The sequence below is a fragment of the Bos indicus x Bos taurus genome, chromosome 24 (genome assembly GCF_003369695.1).
Source record: "Bos indicus x Bos taurus breed Angus x Brahman F1 hybrid chromosome 24, Bos_hybrid_MaternalHap_v2.0, whole genome shotgun sequence".
In the NCBI taxonomy this organism is placed as follows: Eukaryota; Metazoa; Chordata; class Mammalia; order Artiodactyla; family Bovidae; genus Bos; species Bos indicus x Bos taurus.
The window spans coordinates 35,301,908-35,320,777 of NC_040099.1; the positions used below are offsets into that span (position 1 = coordinate 35,301,908).

General features: G+C 37.7%; 1 protein-coding gene across 1 annotated transcript in view; it reads left to right on the forward strand.

The window, feature by feature from the left end:
- Positions 1 to 643: 643 nt before the first annotated feature.
- USP14 (ubiquitin specific peptidase 14) overlaps positions 644 to 18,870 on the forward strand; it is a 37,468-nt gene continuing 19,241 nt past the window's right edge. The window contains exons 1-5 of the mRNA XM_027525787.1: positions 644 to 982; positions 5,118 to 5,263; positions 6,786 to 6,818; positions 15,047 to 15,151; positions 16,037 to 16,140. Of these exons, the coding sequence (XP_027381588.1) occupies positions 967 to 982; positions 5,118 to 5,263; positions 6,786 to 6,818; positions 15,047 to 15,151; positions 16,037 to 16,140 (404 nt within the window). The 5' untranslated portion in view covers positions 644 to 966. The remainder of the gene's footprint in view (positions 983 to 5,117; positions 5,264 to 6,785; positions 6,819 to 15,046; positions 15,152 to 16,036; positions 16,141 to 18,870) is intronic.

Below are 18,870 nucleotides of genomic sequence, written 5' to 3' on the forward strand. Positions count from 1 at the left end.
ACTTAAGAGTTTGAAGAGGCCTCAGAAACCGTCCTGGAGAAGTAAACAGCAACCTATTCCAGTATCCTTGCCTGGGATTTCATGGACAAAGGAATCTGGCGGGCTACATTCCAGGCGGGGGAGGGTGTCGCAAAAGGGTCAGAGGGGACTGAGCAACCAAATAACACCAGGAACCTTCCAGTCTAATTTCCTCCTTTTCCAGGCTGTGCAAAGAGGTCGAGGACAATTAAGTGGAGGCTGCGAGTAAGTCTTCCGCGGGGCAGTCAGGGGCGCTGTGTCTGTTCCTTTACTAGAGCCAACCTAACAAGTGTTAGAAACAACAGTTACACGTTAAAACCAAGACAAGCCTATATGAAATACCCTCCAAGTACCTTGATGTTAATTTTTGTTGCAAAATCCTGAAAGGGAGGGCTAGACATTTTCACTAATAAGGAGACCAAGTTGAGGGGCGGGGCAAGGCTTTTCTCCCGGGTCCTTTAGTAGAAAGAATAAAGCCGCAGCTTGCACACTCCCCACCCGCCCCGCCATTTGGAAATAGGGGTGAAAGACTTTTTGAATAGGCTGCCGCAGGGACACCAGGTCCCCGCTGCTCCCTCTGCGGCCTGGCGGGGCGGGGCGGTGCCCGAGCCGGTGGGCGCAGGCCGGGCGCAGTGCGCACGCGCGCACCTGTGCGGCGAAGGGGCCGCGCGCGCGCCCCCTTTCCCGCCGCCCTCGCCGCCCTGGTCTCTCCACCCGCAGGCCCCGCCTCGCTTCCTCCCCGCAATTGCCCGGTGGCTCGGCAGGAGGGCGGCGTGCTGCTGCGTCATCGCCAGGGGCCGGTTTGAATGAGTTTCTTGTCGCACCGTGTCTGCCGCAACTACCACCACCACCACCGCCGCCGCGCCTCCGCCTCGGCCGCCACCGCACCTTCTAAGCGGCCCCTTCCCTTCGCCGTCCTCGCCAGGCCTGGCCTTCCCGCGCCCCGCCATGCCGCTCTACTCCGGTGAGCTCCTCCTCGCCGCGCGCCCTCAGTCCCGCCCGGGGCTAGGCCGCTGGGTAGGCCCGGCCTGCGGGGCGGACTCCCGGCCGAGCACGGGGCGGGGGAGACCGCGGCGCCGAGGGACCCCGCGCCCCTTCCTCTCTCCTCGCGAGTCCCGGGCCTTGCGGCGCGAGGCGAGCCGGGGGCCCCCGGCGCCGCCGGGTGGGTGGGGTGGGCGCGAGGGGCGAGGTGGGAAAGCAGCTCGCGTCGGCCCCCTCAGAGTGGTGACTCTGCAGAATAGTTTGTGTCGCTGTCCTCGCGTGCGGGGTGGGGTGAGGGTGGACCAGGCTGGAGGTGCCGTGGCATTTCCCGGGCTTCTCGAGGGGTAGCCGCGGGAGGGAGGCGGCCAGGAGGGGAAGCCTGGGCCAGGGAGTGATGGAGGGGCCGGGGATGGGAGGTTAGCTTCCGACGTTTTTGGGATTTCCCTGGGCTTACTCCTTGAGGCCACCGCCCCTTTTGTATAAATTTCAGTTTTATCCCGAGGCAGATGGCGAGCTTACGTTTTGCTTCGTTTTTGTTTCGTGAAACATTGTTTTGGGCTTCCACGGCCGAAGCACACTGTTAGCTTTTGAGAGGTGAAGGAATACAAATATCCGCGGGCAGGGCATCATTTCGCTTGGCGTTTGACAGTTTTTTCCCCGCTTTGGCGTGATGGTAGTCCAATGTGTGAGGCAGGATCACGGTTTTACTGGAGTTAATGGGCCTTGCTGTCTCCCAGTCTTGATTCAAAATGGCACCTAAAACCTCTGGTGGTTCCAGTTGGCTGTGGGTGTGTGATTCATTGGCCATGGTTGACACTCTTAATTCCTTTCGTGAACATTTAGCATTTTGAAAGAATGACATCAAACAAAGGAATAATATTTAAAACTCTAGATGGATTCTTGATATTCTAGGATTTTGAATTAAATACTTTAATAATGATTTTTTGTTTGGGGGGAGAAGTATGAAGTAGGAAAGCATAGCTTTATTGCTTTACCAGGCAAAAGGGGAAACCACAGCGGAGTAATGTCCTCAAAACTCTTGTGTACCTGAATGCTTTATTAATGATTGTTCAACCTCTTTCTGAAAGCCTTAACAATTAACAGTAGAACGGTGCTTGAAATATTCTATTTATGCAATAAAAAATTTAATAGGTATTAGGTAATGGTGGGTAAATATCAGTGTATGCTGATACTTAAACACACAGGTAGGCTCACAATTAAACCAATCCCTGTCTTTGTTCCCCTCGAAAAATGCCTGTACTCACCAAACTTCCTAGCTTAAAAATTGAGTTACATCTTAAATATTTAATCAGATCTTTTTCTTATTTCCAAAATGAGGGAACTGAAGTAGATTTCTAAGGTTTCTTCCTTTGACATCTTCATATTGAGAATCTGTTTATTTCCAGTTTCTGTGAAAAGCCCTATATTTAAAAAAAGAACATTTTAAGTACTGATTCATAAGATTTAGTAAAAAAAAAAAAAAAAAAATTAAATGTCCGTCTCATATATGGTGAAGGGTAAGTGCCGTAAATACGTTTGTGTTTGGTGCAAAGCTCACGTTTTTATACATATTGCTTTGTTTTAATCTTCAGCATAATCGTTTGGTACTGGTATAATTGTCCTTTATGGGTAAGCGAAAAGTTTACCTTGCCCACAGTGACATAGTTAAATTTCAGATATATTCATCTTCATTATTTCTCATACTGTTTTGATCTTGTCCTCTCACATATTTTGTTTGTGCTATTGTTTTATGTTTCTGGCTTATCTCAGTGATTGTAGTTGTTCCCTCTTCAAACCTATATTCTCTCTGCCACTGCTGGAGTGATCTAATGTTCAAACCAAAGTGGCTTTTATAAACCTTTCAGGGGCTGCGCATTTTGTACAACATAAAGCCTGTACATTTTAACATGACTTAAGTTGTCTTCCCTGACTTGATCCCTGGTCCGTTTCTCCTTTTTCAGCTGCTTGCCCTTCAACTCTGGGAATTATTTGTCTCTCAGGATACCAGTGCTGCCTTATGCTTTTGAGTGTCTTTTCCAGGAATGCTTTTATTCTTATCCTCAGACTAACACCTAATTTCTTCTTTGAGACTCAGAGTCAATAGTGGTAACTCGTAGTATCACTTTCTCCAGGGTGTTCTTCCTCACTCATGAAGCATTCTCTTGTGTTCCTCTGGCATTTGTAATATTCATATTATATTGTTGGTTATTTTAACCTTTTTCTGTCTTTCCTTTATTAAATTGTAAGTTCATACAGTCTCCCTAATGCTTTCTACTGGGTTTATCACTGAATGAATGCTAACATTGATTGAACTGGGATTTGGAGTCAGGGTCACACTTTTTTTTTTTTAATGGTGCTACGTGGCATGAGAGGTCTTAGTTCTCTGATCAGGGATTGAACCCAAGCCCCTTGTAGTGGAAGCATGGAGCCTTAATCTCTGGATTGCCTGGGATGTTCCAGGGTCACTTTTTTACATTCTGATTTTAGTAATCAGAGAAATCAGACAACTACTAGTAGTGGGATTCTCATTGTGAGCAGGTATAAAGGTTTCAGTGGAAACAAACTATGTAGATCCTTGAGTTAGTATGCTTATTTAATGGCAGCCCCATGGGGCTTTGGGGATCTTAGTTCCCTGACCAGGGATTGAACCCAGGCCCTGGGCATTGAAAGCGTGGAGTCCTAACCACTGGAACACCACGGAATTCCCTAGATTATTTTTACATATTTCAAAAGTAGCTATTTTATGAGATTGATTGAATTTTTTATTATGGTAAAGTGTATGTAACGTGTTCTAAAGTATATGTAATAGTTCAAACATTTTAAAGTGTACAATTTTTGACCTTGAGTGCATTCACATTGCTATGCAAACATCACCTTGCACCTCAGGAAATTTTTGATGCTCCTAAACCGAAACTCTGTACTCATTTAGCAATAACTCCCCATTTGCATTTCTCCCTAGCCTCCACCATTCTACTGGCAACCACCATTCTACTTTTTGTCTCTGTGAACTTGACTACTCTAGGTACCCCACATAGAGTCATACAGTACTTATCCTTTTGTTATCTAGCTTATTTCACTTAGCATAATGTCTCCCAAGTTTCATCCATGTGGTAGCATATGTCAGAATTTCATTATTTTTTAAGGCCGAATAACGTCCATTGTACGTATATACTACATTGTGTTCATTCATTCATCTGTTGATGGACGCTTGGGTTGCTCCTGTTTCTAGGCTATTGTTAAATGATGCTGCTCTGAACATGGGCATGTAAATATCAGTTTGATTCCCTGCTCTCCATACTTCTGAGTATATACCTAGAAATGGAGTTGCTGGATCGTTTAGTAGTGATTCTGTGCTTAACTTTTTGAGGAACTGCCGTACTTCCATGGTGGTGGCACCTTTTTACATTTCCATAGAGATGCACAGGGGTTCCAGTTTGCATACATCCCTGCCAACACTTGTTATTTTCTTTGTGTGTGTCATTTTTGTAATAGCCATCTGAATGGCTGTGAAGTAGGATATCTATAGTTTTTAATGATTCAGGTATATTTTTGACTTTTCTCTTTTTTTGTTGTTTGTTTTTTAATTTAGCCACACCTTGTGGCACGTAGGATCTTAGTTCCCCAACCAGGGATCAAATGCAGCCTACTGCGGTGAAAGCAGAGTCCTAACCATTGGCCCGCCACAGAATTCCTTGACCACTTCTTGCTCAGGAAGCAGACCTTACCTGATTCTAATGATTGTTAAACACATTTTGAAGCCTGAGAACCTTACTCTGTTCTGGGAGGTGTTTCAGTGTTGTCATTTTTTGCAGCTATTGTTGGAGGAGGATTCAGAAACCTTGAATATTTACTGACTAGTTTTGTGACGTTAATAAATCCGTCTGTTTCTTTTAAGTCTCAGTTTCCTTATTTATCAAATGAGAGTTGGATTAGATCCAGTTAAATTTTATCCAAGATCTTTTGCATTTACTTCACTTTTGATTTGGTAGGCATTAGTTGAGTAAAAAGGTTAGTGACATAGTTTGGTGTTCAAGAACTAGCCTAATAGTTGTAAGGATCTTCTAAATCTTAAGCCTTCTTATTTTGTAAATGAAAACAAAATTATGGTTTGTTTGCAGTTACTGTGAAATGGGGAAAGGAGAAATTTGAAGGTGTAGAATTGAATACTGATGAACCTCCGATGGTGTTCAAGGCTCAGCTTTTTGCACTGACTGGAGTCCAGCCGGCCAGACAGAAAGTTATGGTGAAAGGAGGAACACTGAAGGTAAAATTTAGTCGAGATTTTCATTACATACTTGTGAAAATAATTAGCACCAGAAAATGTAACATTTGAGGTATTTTTATTTGGTGACAGTATATAGTCTATGGGATTAAAACTCTGATTCATGTTAAGAAAGGAACACTGTAGCTGTTTCAAAACACTGCTATTAAGCAGCATTAATGTGTTTATTTTAAATGCATGGTATCAATGAATACAACTTAATTTTTCCTTTAGTTCACTTACAGTGATCACACTGATTTCAGTTAGGAGTCCAGGCTTACCAATATCATTGATGAAGGGCCACAGAAAAGATGTAAAGGTATTATCTTTATTATTATTTGTAATCCTGGGCAAGTATAGATTTTAAAATACGTTTTCTTTAAGAATTAGATGTGAAGTGCTAAAGAGCTCTAGTTATTTTCGAGATAAGGATTGGCTACCCCTGTTAACTGGGCAGTAAAACAGTATAAGAATACTTATTCTTTTATTTTCTTTCATATTCAACTGTATGTATTTTTAAAAATGAGGAAAGTAAATTATTTTATGTATTTGATAAAAGAGGAAACTGATCATCAGAGAGGTTTAAGTAACATACAAGGGACCAAAAAAACATGGAATTTACAGATCAAGCAGATCTGGGTTCACTTCTCAACTTTGTGTGACCTTGGAGAAGTACATTATCTCAGAGGGCATATATAGTTACCATTCCTTTTGATTAGCAGTAATAGTCCTTAAATTGAGAAGGGATTTAGGGACTTACTTTCCCCTTTGAAGCAGGATGTCCAAAAAGAGATAGTAGCACCACCCAAGGGAAGCATATGGAATGCCTGGTACCTTCTGTGGAAAGGAAGGAGTGATATGGAGCTGACCTCCTATGAAAGGAAGGGCTTAGCTGCCAAAATATCTGTGCCAATCAGGGCGTTTCAGAAAACACACTTTAAATGAACATACAAAAGTTAAAGTATTTGTGAATTGATTGATGCATAGGTGTGAAATTTAGGTCCTGAGAAATATTTGTGGACGCAGCAAATATTAGTAATGGTTAGTTTGCCTTGGGTGGTCTTATTTACTCTCCTGGTATAATTTGTAGTAGCACTTGCATTCTCAAAGTCTCTTGATTTGGGTGATTAGTTGTATAATCATCCTAATTATGTAGACCTATTTCATTCCCTAGGTTCTTCTTTGTTCTTAACACATAAATTGTTTTTAGCTCTGCTGGTTCCAAACATGCAGAAAGTTGGCGTCTGTCATATGGCATCAATCACGTGTTTCAGTACCTTTGTGCTGCCAAGTTTACTGTCTTTTAGATGGTATCTTATGTAGTTTAAACAGTTATTAGACCTACTAGTTTTAAGGCTGCATTAGTGTTTTTGTTTTTTTAAAAAATATTTTTGATTACAGTAATTTTAAAATCTGCATGCAGAAAATTTTTATTTTGAAGTAGAAATCTAAAATTACTTGATTTTTAGATTATGTTTGGATTATACAGGGATGGTTAAATGTTTATTATTTGTCTTTAAAACAGGATGATGATTGGGGGAACATCAAAATGAAAAATGTGAGTATTATCTTAAGAACACTAATTGTCATTCCCTAATTATTACACAAAATGTATTTTTAATGCTTTTTTTTTCTGTCTATCCAGTTGTTCCAGCATCACATGTTGAAAATATTTTCCTTTTCTCATTGATTTGCCTCGGAGTCTTTCTTGAAAATCAGTTGTTGGCCTATTTTTGAACTCGTTTCATTGATACATTTGATTAATCTTGTATCACGTGGTCTTGCTTGCTGAAGCTTTATAATAAGTTTTGAAATAAGGTAGTGTAAGTTCTCCAAGTTGTTTCTATTTCCTCAAGATTATTTTAGCTCCTTTGCTTTTCCTTATAATTTTAGAATTAGTTCTACAAATGGACTCCTAGAATTTTGTTTTAGATTGCATTGAATCTGCAGTTCAGTTTGGGGAGAATGAACATCATAAAGTAATCGAGTACCAAAGTCCTTAAATAACGTGTAGTTGTCCAGTTTTCTTAGCTCAGATAAGTTTTCAGTATGGGAATCTTGTATGGTTTTTGTTAGTTAGACTCTGGAACTTATTTCTTGGCTGTTAACAATACTTTAAAAATCTTTGTTTTCCAGTGGTTGTGGCTAGTTTATAAAAATATAGTTTATATTTATCCTGTGACCTTGCCAGATTCACTTATTAGTTCCCAGTAGTTCTTTCGTAGATTCCACTGGGTTTTCTATGAACATAAGCATGACTGTTTTCAGATTGAGGCAGTTTTACTTTTCCCTTTCCAATCTTTATGACTTGTTTCTTTTTTTGCCTTACTTCATTGCTGGCACTTCTAATACAGTGTTGAATAGAAAGTGGTGGAAGTGGATATCTTTGTCACTTACTAGTTCACTGAGACCGTTTAAGTTATGAATGGCTGTTGAATTTTAAGCGCTTTTCCTGCTTATTGAAAGGATCATATTTTTCTCTTATTCTGATAATCTGGCTAGTCTCATTGGTTTTTCACTATTAAACCTTGCATTTTTGATATGCTGTTCTCAGATTTCTTAATCTTTGTGACCTCTTTATACCCTCAAATTATTTTAAATTTCATATATATGGGTTATACCAATATTTATTGTATTAGAAATTAAGACTGAGGGAGTTTGGGGGAGAATGGATTCTTGTATGTGTATGGCTGAGTCCCTTCACTGTTCACCTGAAACTGTCATGACGTTGTTAATCAATTGGCTATACCCCAATACAAAATAAAAAGTTAAAAAAAATTAAGGCTGAGAAATTAAAAATATTATTCATTTAAAAGTAGCAGTAACAAACCTATTAACCTGTTAATTTCATTTTTAAAAAATATTTTTCAGAACAGCAAAGAAAAGTGAAAGAATGGACTTATTCTACATTTTTTCAAGTCTCTTGACAGTCTAGCTTAATAGAAGATAAATGAATTTTTAGTTTTGTTTCTGCATTCTCAGTTTGTTGTGATACATGGCTTTGGCTGAAGTATATGTAAGATATCTGGTCTCATAATAGTTAAATGTTTGGAAAAGGGAGATGGCTTTTCAGTTAAAATCGTGAACATTCTTCTTTGATAGTATACCAAAACTCAACATGTGGTAGTTGGTTTATTGGTTTGTTTGATACTTTTGAACTGTGGTGTTGGAGAAGAGTTTTGAGAGTCCCTTGGACTGCAAGGAGATGACTCATTGGAAAAGACTCTGATGCTGGGAAAGATTGAAGGCAGGAGGAGAAGGGGACGACAGAGGATGAGATGGTTGGATGGCATCACCGACTCGATGGATATGAGTTTGAGCAAGCTTCAGGAGTTGGTGAAGGACAGGGAAGCCTGGCGTGCTATAGTCCATGGGGCTGCAAAGAGTTGGACATGACTGAGCGACTGAACTGAACTTGATGTCGTAGAAACCACATCAGTGACCTTTTGTATGTTAAAAATCTGTTTTGCATTGAAGAATGGATCTTACACTTGTGAATGACTTTGAAACGTCATATATTGGTCATTTGGAAAAATTGTTTTTCTGAGTTATTTATATCTTACTTTCATGTAAGTAGTTTCATGAAATGCTCATGGATTTCATTATATAATTCTTCAAAATGGCATTTGTTAATATCACTACCAACCTCAGTGGAAAAGTCTTTAATTCTAGAAAATTGTCAGGTGCATAGTGACAGATGAGCTCTAATTTTGTCATTGGCAGCTATAAATATTGTTAGTACTTTGCCCTGAAACTACTAGCTCAGTTTCTTCATTTTTGAAAAAATGTTACTAAATACTCAAGTCTAAAACCCCATAATTTGTCAGTTGTTTTAAGTAAAAACTGTATTTTGTTAAAAAAGGCAAGTAGTCAGGTTTCCAACACAAATATTCATGCAGGCTTATTGTGAAGACAGATATCAAGTAATTTTGGTATGCAGAAGTGTGTGTGTTTTTTTTTTTAACTTAATTGGTACTTTGTAATTTTTATTATACCTTCATGTGTGAATAGCTTTCTCCATTATCAGCATCCCCCACAGAGTAGCACATTGGTTAAATTGATGAACCTACATTGACACATCATTATCACCGAATGTCCATGGTTTGTTAGGGTTCACTCATGGGATTGTGTGTTCTGTGGATTTGGACAAATGTATAGTGATGTGTTTTCTGTAGTGTGGTACAAAATTGTTTCACCATCCTAAAAATTCTCTATGCTGTACATGTTTCTCTCTCTCTACCTTTGACAATTATTGATATTTTTATTGTCTCTGTAGTTATGCCTTTTTCAGAATGTCGTATAGTTGGAATTATACAGTCTGTAGCCTTTTCAGATTGACATCTTTAGTAATATGCATTTAAGTTTCCAAGTCTTTTCATGGTTTGATAACTCAGTTCTTTGTTCATTCAGTCGCTCAGTTGTGTCCAGCTCTTTGTGGCCCCATGGACTGCAGCACGCCAGGCCTCCCTGACCATGACCAACTCCTGGAGCTTACTCAAACTCATGTCCATTGAGTTGGTGATGCCATCCAACCATCTCTTCCTCTGTCGCCCCCTTCTCCCCCTGCCTTCAATCTTTCCCAGCATCAGGATCTTTTCAAATGAGTCAGTCCTTCTCATCAAGTGGCCAAAGTATTGGAGTTTCAGCTTCAGCATCAGTTCTTCCAGTGAATATTCAGGACTGATTTCCTTTAGGATTGCCTGGTTGGATCTCCTTGCAGTCCAAGGGACTCTGAAGAGTCTTCTCCAACACCACAGTTCAAAAGTATCAATTCTTCGGCACTCAGCTTTCTTTACAGTCCAACTTTCACATCCATATATGACTACTGGAAAAACTATAGGTTTGATTAGATGGACGTTTGTTGGCAGAGTAATGTCTCTGTTTTTTAATATGCTGTCTAGGTTGGTTGTAACTTTTCTTCCAAGGAGCAAGTGTCTTTTAATTTCATGGCTGCAGTCACCATCTGCAGTGATTTTGGAGCCCCCAAAAATAAAGTCTGTCACTGTTTCCATTGTTTCCCCTTCTATTTGCCATGAAATGATGGGACCAGATGCTATGATCTTCATTTTTTGAATGTTGGGTTTTAAGCCAGCTTTTTCACTCTCTCACTTTCATCAAGAGGCCCTTTAGTTCCTCTTCACTTTCTGCCAGTAAGGGTGGTGTCATCTGCGTATCTGAGGTTATTGATATTTCTCCTGGTAATCTTGATCTCAGCTTGTGCTTCATTTAGCCCGGCATTTCACATAATGTACTCTGCATATAAGTTAAATAAGCAGGGTGACAATATACAGCCTTGACATACTCCTTTCACAACTACCAGTTTGTTGTTCCATGTCCAGTTCTAACTGTTGCTTCTTGACCTGCATACAGATTTCTCAGGAGGCAGGTCAGGTGGTCTGGTATTCCCATCTCTTGAAGAATTTTCCACAGTGTGCTGTGATCTACATAGTCAAGGCTTTGGCATAATCAGTAAAGCAGAAGTAGATATTTTTCTGGAATTCTCTTGCTTTTTCTGTGATCCAACAAACGTTGGCAATTTGATCTCTGGTTCCTCTGCCTTTTCTAAATCCAGCTTGAACATCTGGAAGTTGATGGTTCACATACTATCACCACATTTAAAAAAGGGAAATAGCATCTTGGTATTATTGAAATAGTTTTGACTTCACTGGCTCTGTGAAAGGATCTGAGAGACCCCTGGAGGTTCACAGACAACACTTGGAGAACCTCATACTGGGACAGACACACTTGGATCATGATGTCTTTATCTCTTATTTATTGCTGGATTTAGTTTTCTCATATTTCAAAAGATATTTTTATGTGTTGAGGCATATTAGTGGTTTTGTTTTGCATTATCCTCACTTTGTCGTCAAGAGTTATGTGGGACACTCATTTAAAAGTTCTGTTTTCTGAATGAGTTGGTGTGAGATTGGTATTATTTTCTGTAAATATTTGAAATAAGTTACCAATGCGTTACATCTGGATTTGGGTTTTCTTCATGGGAATTTGATACTGTTTCTCTAGTAGACACCAGGCTATTTTGATTTTTTTTTTTTTAATGTTTTTGCATTTTGTTTAAATGTTTTTAATTTTTTTTAATGTTTAATGTTTTGTATTTTTTTTAATGTTCTTCTTTCGAGGAATTTGCTTATTTTAAATACGTTGAATTTATTGACATACAGTTGTTCCTAGTGTCTGAAATAATTGTTAGTTATCCTACTATATCATTATTTATCGATGATCCTTCTTATTCCTGTTATTAATAAAAAAATATTTTGATCAGTGTTGGTAAGGATTTATCATAAGTCTGTTTGGTTTTTGACTTTGCTGATTTTACATATTACCCATTTTCTATTTTGTTAATAGTTACTCTTATTTTTTTCTCTTTGGAGTTTAAGTTACTTCATTTTCTTGCTCTTTAAAGTGTATGCCTAGATTATTGATTTTCTTTTAAAAAAATCTATTTTCTTCTTATAGACATTTAAAACTATTATTACTAATTTTTCTTTAAGCATTTGTAGCTGAATCTAGTGGTTGTGTTTTTATTATATATGCTGTGTTTTTATTATACAGTTAAAATACTTTCTAATATACCTTGTGATTTCTTTTTTGAGCCATGGATTGTTTAGAACTGTATTTCATTTCCAATTATATGGGGCTTTTTCTAATATGTTTGTGTTACTTATTTCTGATTTGATTCTGTCATGGTCACATAACATATCCAGTGTTATTTCCATCCTTTGAAATTTGTTGACAACTTGTTTTACTCCATTCATTTGAATGTTTTCTGTGCTCTTGAAAAAATAAGATATGCTGCTATTGTTGGGTAAAATGTTCTGTAAATGCCAGTTAGGTCAAGTTGGTGTATAGTCTTCATGTTCTTTCTATCCTAACTGATGTTTTATCTGTGTCTTTTATTAAATGTGTCATGATCTCCAGCTCTTGTGGATTTGATTATATCTCCTTTCAGTTGTAGTAGTTTAGTTTTGTCTGTTTTTAGGTGCATACATGTATAGGATTGTTAATAGCTCTATGAGTTGACCTTTCATCAAAATGAACTGTTCCTCTTTATCCCTGGTAATATTCTTTGCTCTTGAGTTTTACCCATTGTAGATTTTTGGTCCCTTGTTTTACAGATTATTTATAGGTTTTTTATAGATGTTTATCAGGTTAAGGAAAGTTCTGTTTCTAGTTTGTAGAAAGTTATCATGAATGTGAGTTGAGTTTGTCATATACTTTTTACATATATTTTGAAATGTTAATTTTTTTATCCTTTAATTTCTTAATGCAGTGAACTATACTTCCTTTTTTGAATAGTTAACCAATCTTAATGTGTTTTATTTTAAATATAATTCAGATTCTACTGGTAGTATTTTGTTAAAATCATTTTTGTGTTTCTTTGTGTGAAAAATACGGTTTGTAGTTTCTTGGACTGTCTTTGAGTCTTGCTGTCAGTGTAATGTTTGCCTTATCAAATGAGTCAGAAGCAGTCCTCTCTCCCCTCTTTCCTGAAAGAGTTCATATTCTGAAACTGTTGCAGAAAATTCTCCAGTGATGTTCTCTAGGCTTGGAGCTTTGTTTGTGGGAAGACATTTAATTTAAGAATTTAGTGTCTTTAATAAATGTAGGACTCTTCAGATGTTACATTTTTTTTTTTATACCAGTTTTGGTAATTTGTGTTTTTTAGGTACTTGGTCTGTTTAGTTTCAGTTGTTGAATTGATGGCATACTATACTCTTTAATAACCTTTATTCTAGACTCTGTAGTGCTGTCATCTCAACATCCCCTCCTCCTGCTCCGTAGCGGCAAATTGTGCTTTCTTGCTCATTGTCTGTGTCACCTAGGGAGAAGTTGTTTAGTTTCATTGATTTCCCCTGCTCAGAGAGTCAACTTTTGCTTGTTCATTTATTATTTTATTGATTTTTCCCTCTTTGCTTTATTTTCTCCTTTCACTTGATTTTAATATATACTTGTGCTAGCTTCTTAATGTAGAAGCTTATTTGATTTATTAATTTTAGGCCTTTTTTGATTTCTGCTTTGCCCATTTTTCTATTGTATCCATATACACTTGATTTTTTTTTAAGTTTGTCAAAATTGTGATTGTCGTAATGGGCAAGTTTTAGGATTTACACAGTTAGTGTCATTAGTCCTTTCATTTTTTATGTCAATTCTAGAAAAATCTTCCAAAATGGCAAGATTTTTTAAAAAATTAACTTGGATGTTTTACAATTGTTTTATTTTATTTACATTTAAGTCCTCAATTTGTAATTCATTTTGGGCATGGCATGTCATAAGGTAAAGAACTAGAATATTTTTCTAAATTATTATCTTCAACATTCTTCATATGTAATCTGTTAGTAATTTTAAAGATATTGTTTTAGTCTTCTTTTTCAGAAATTTCTTAGCTGTTTTCATGGGCATGAGTTTATTGCATAAATGAATCATTTTGTAAGGTCTCAGAAAGGGATTTAATTAAATTTATATAATAATTTGGAATCACATCTTTATAGTAATTTTTCCAGTCCAGAAATTTGTTGTGTCCTTCAGCTTATTTAGATGTTTATTAATATCTTTATATAAAGCTTTATAGTTTTCTTATTAAAACATATATTTCTTATTATGTTTACTCTTAGATAATTTTGGTATTCATTCTTTTCAATTGTATTTTCTAGCTGACTGTTGCTAGTATAGTCTTCAACTATTTGGTTTTCCTGAGACAGTTGTCTTTGGAAAAAAATTCTTTAGTAATTGCTTGGTGCTCCTTTGCTATTATCTTACAGAAAGTATAAGTAAAAATAATAGGTGATAGAATGATCGTCATAGGTACTCATAAGGCTTGAGTTTGTTGACCTTTTTTATTTCCTAATTTAATCCTCATCTAGATATTTTTATCTTATTGGCCTTTCTTAAAAACATTTTTCTGACTTTTCTCCCCTCTTTTAAACCTCTCTACCCTCTTTATCTCAGGTGTTCATGTCTTCCAGTTAAGATACTGAGTACGATGTTCACATTTCAAGATTAGGAGTTTTAGGGTGACAGTCGTCTTTGTTCTATTGTGTGGAATGTTACATCAGTATTTCCTTAGGTTAATAACATGTAGAATTATAAAATTGGACATTTTGAGCTAATTTATATATTTGGCTTGATAATTTCCAACAATGGAGATTTTTCTGTTCAGTTGTAAATAATGGTTACAGTTACAGAATAGACTTACATAGGAATATTATCACTGCTTAGTGTGTTATGGAGAGAAATGATGCCACTAAATACGAATGATTGACGATATTGAAAACATTCTCAGCTTTGTGACAGTGTTTTTGACCTTAGCTTTATTGAGGTATAAATAAAATATGGTATATAGAGAGTATAGTATAGTATATAGAGAGTAAAATTCACCTACTTTAGAGTTTGATGGATTTGGTTAACTTTACGCAGTCATGTCACCACTCCCACAGTCGAGATACAGACGTTCCAGCATTCTGCAGGTGACCTTTGGCCTGAAGCAGCACGCTAGCGTTTCATGATTTTTAGTGTATTTACAGAATTGTGTAACTTCACCACAGTCTGATTTTGGAATATTTTCATCACCCCAGAAAGAAATGCGTTCCCATTTCCAGACATTCTCTTTTCCCATCTTCAGCCCTTGCAACCACTAATCTGTCTTAGATTGACCTTTTCTGGTACACAGAAGCACGTGATATGTGTTTTTCTGCGTCTGACTTATTTCCTTGAACATAAACATGGTCAGCTTTTGAGTTTTCATGAAATTTTTTTTTTTTTTTTTTACAGGGAATGACTGTACTAATGATGGGGTCAGCAGACGCTCTTCCTGAGGAACCCTCAGCTAAAACTGTCTTTGTAGAAGACATGACAGAAGAACAGTTAGCATCTGCTGTAAGACATGCCACGTTTTATATACCTGATTATTACTTTTTAAGAAACAGCAAGATGACTTTCAAAAAGTAGCATCTGTGCATTTTGAGGATTTAATTGACATCAGGATGCATGTTATCAGCAGTAAACCAAAGTTTTGTTTTTGAAATTGGCTCATGGGATCCTTTTCTAATTGAACAGTTCATTACAAAGTCATTAATATCTGTAATAAAGGCATCTGGCAGACAGTGCTGTTAAAGTGTTTACTGTTACTTTATGTCAAAACAAGCTTAAAGAAGTTACATAGTTTAAATGCTGGGATATTTAAATTCTCAAAACCTTCCATGGTGAAAATACATACAGTTTATCCTTAATTTAAGAATGCAATGTTGGTTTAGAAACTAGCCAACACATTCTTGTCAAATATTATTATTGTTTTTACTACCCAGCATTTATATAGTACCATTCATTTTCTGGAAGTGTTTCCTTTTTTTTAAATTTGTTTATTTATTTTGGCTGTGCCCGGTCTTTGTTGGGGCATGTGGGATCTAGGTCCCTGACCAGAGATTGAACCGGGTATCCTGCATTGGCTGTGCTGAGTCTTAGCCACTGGACCACATGGGAAGTCTCCTTGAAGTATTTCAGTATATATTTTGTTACCCTCTTCTAGGGATAAACCTGCAGAGGAGGCAGGACTGATAAAATTCTTTATTTTCAAGAAGGGAATTAAAACACAAAATGATTGTCAGCATGATGCAAGTAAAACTTTTTTTGTTAGGAAAATAAAACATTGTTGGCATGGAATATAAATTGGTATGAGTTGGTAAATTGTTTGCTTCAAAGTGTTTAGTGATTTATATATGCTGTGTCATTTTATAAAATTGATTTAATCCTTTTCCTTATCAGATGGAGTTACCATGTGGATTGACAAACCTGGGTAATACTTGTTACATGAATGCCACAGTTCAGTGTATTCGTTCTGTGCCTGAACTCAAAGATGCCCTTAAAAGGTAAGACAGAAGAGAGACTGTATGTGTTTTTTGGGTAAAGAAGATTCACATTTGGATGAATAGTATTCTTTTGCACTTCTGTATATATTTAGTAGCTTGTGATATAATTCATCAAAAATTCACCCTGTTCATGTGTTCAATTAGATGGTTTTTATTATATTCACCAGAGATGCAAGTATCCCACAATCTAATTTCAGAATACGCCCCTGCCCAGAAAAAACCCTCATGCTCGCTTCGTATACCTTTCCCACCTCCAGCTCTGGGCAGCCATTAGTACTTTTTGTCCTACAGATTTGCTGATTCTGGACATTTCATATCAATGGGGTCATACACTATGTGCTCTTTTTGTGACTGGCTTCTTTCACTCAGCATACTGTTCTCCAGGTTTATCCATATTGTAGCATGTAAGGTCTACCCTGGTGGCTCAGATGGTAAAGAATCCGCCTGCAGTGCGGGAGACCTGGGTTCGATGCCTGGGTTGGGAAGATCCCCTGGAGGAAGGCATGGCAGTCCGCTCCAGTCGTATTGCCTGGAGAATCCCATGGACAGAGGAGCCTGGCGGGCCACAGCCTGTGGGGTCGCAGAGTCGGACATGACTGAGCGACTAAGCACGCATAGCATATAGCAGTCCTTCACTGCTTTTAACGACTGAATAATAGTCCACTGTGGATATGCTCTTTTGGCTATCCAGTCATCACTTGACGGACGTTTGGATTGTTGCCACGTTTTAGCTGGCATAAATGATGCTACAGTGAACATTCAAACACAAGTTTTTGTGCAGATGAGGTGTTCTCATTTCTCTTGGTTGTGAGTAGGTTGCTTGTTCACGTGGTAACTCTTAAACAACATTTGAGAAACTGCCAAACTGTTTTCCAAAGTACCATTTTACATCCTATCCAGCAGTGCTCGAGAGCTCCCGATTTCTTTGCTTCTGTGCTAGTCTTTTTAAACAATATTCAGGTTTATTAAACAAGTTTTTAAAAGCTTTAGGCCGTTGTGTATAGTGCTGCTATAAACATTGGGGTGCATGTATCTTTTTGAATATAGTTTTGTCCAGATACATGCTTAGGAGTGGGATTGCTGGATCATATGGTAGCTCTGTTTTTAGTTTTCTAAGGAACCTTCATAAAGTTTTCCACAGTGGCTGCACCTACTTACATTCCCATCAGCAATGAGGAGGGTTCCCTTGTCTCTACACCATCTCCAGCCTTTGTTATATGTAGACTTTTTAATGATGGCCAGGACTGTTGTAAGGTGGTACCTCATTGTAGTTTTGATCTGCATCTCTCTAATAATTAGAAAAGTTGAGCATCTTTTCATGTGTCATCTATATGTCTTTGTAGAAATGTCTGTATAGGTCTTCTGCTCATTTTTGGATTGAGTTGGCTTTTTTTTGCTGTTAAGTTCAATGAGCTATTTGTATATTTTGGAAATTGATCCCTTGTTGATTGCATCATTTGCAAATATTTTTTCCCATTCTTTTCATTTTGTTTATGGTTTTCTTGGCTGTGTGAAACCCAAGTTTGTTTTTAATAATTGAATTATATAGAAACATGTAGACATGAATTATCCCACAATGAACACATCCCTGTGACCAATACGGATCAACAGAATCCTGTTAGCACTCTGAAAATCCCTTCACCAGTCCCTTCCAGTCCATGGCCCCCACCCTTCTTTCTAAAGTTGTTGTATTCACCTGACCTCATAGAGTAATTTTGCTTTTTTTGAACTCTGAACTCTGTATGAACAGAAACATACATATTATATATTCATTTGAGTCCGGCTCATTATGTTTGGCTTTTCCATGTTTTGTGTGTGTGTTCATTTTTGTTCATGTCGTAGACTACACCATTGTATATACTACTAAATAATTACTCTTTTTTCTGTCAATGAATGTTTGAGTTGATCTGATCTATGATTGATTGGTAGTGAATATTTCACAAATGATCGAAATATAGTCAAGACATCCTCTTTTTGTAGGTGATAAAGTATAATAAGCATTAACTTTATTACATTCAGATTGTCTATATCATTTTTTTATTTATCGACTTGACAAAGATTGGGAAAAGTACTCTATTGGTTCTTTTGTCTGTAAACACTCAGTATTTTTTTCTGTTAAACCTCTCAGTACTCACGTCCATTGTTCCTCTTCTCTAATTAATGGTTTTTCTTTGTAAAGTTCCTTATGAATGTTGTTTGGCTGATTGGATAGTCTTACCTTAATTAGGAATTATATATTTTCTTGGCATAATATTGAGAGTTTTGGGGAAATGGTATTAAATTATCTATGATCTTCCTATTTCCAGTTATTAAAAAAAAGATTGATAATTCATTAATGCATCTTTTATCATAAATGTTGAATAGTTACATCCTGTGTATGGCTGTGTGTATGCTCGTGTATGCCTGCTTAATTGTGTTTGACTTTTTGCGACGTTATGGACTGTAGCCCACCAGGTTCCCTCTGTCCATGGAATTTTCCAGGCAAGAATACTGGAGCACACTGACATTTCCTTCTCCGGGGATCTTCCGGACCCAGGGATTGAACCTACGTCTCTTAAGCCTGCTGCATTGGCAGGCAGATCCTTTACCAGATGAGCCACTGGGAAAGCCCCTGTTACCCTGTTCAGTTCATTTCAGTTCAGTCGCTCAGTCATGCCCGACTCTTTGCGACCCCATGAATCGCAGCACGCCAGGCCTCCCTGTCCATCACCAACTCCCGGAGTTCACTCA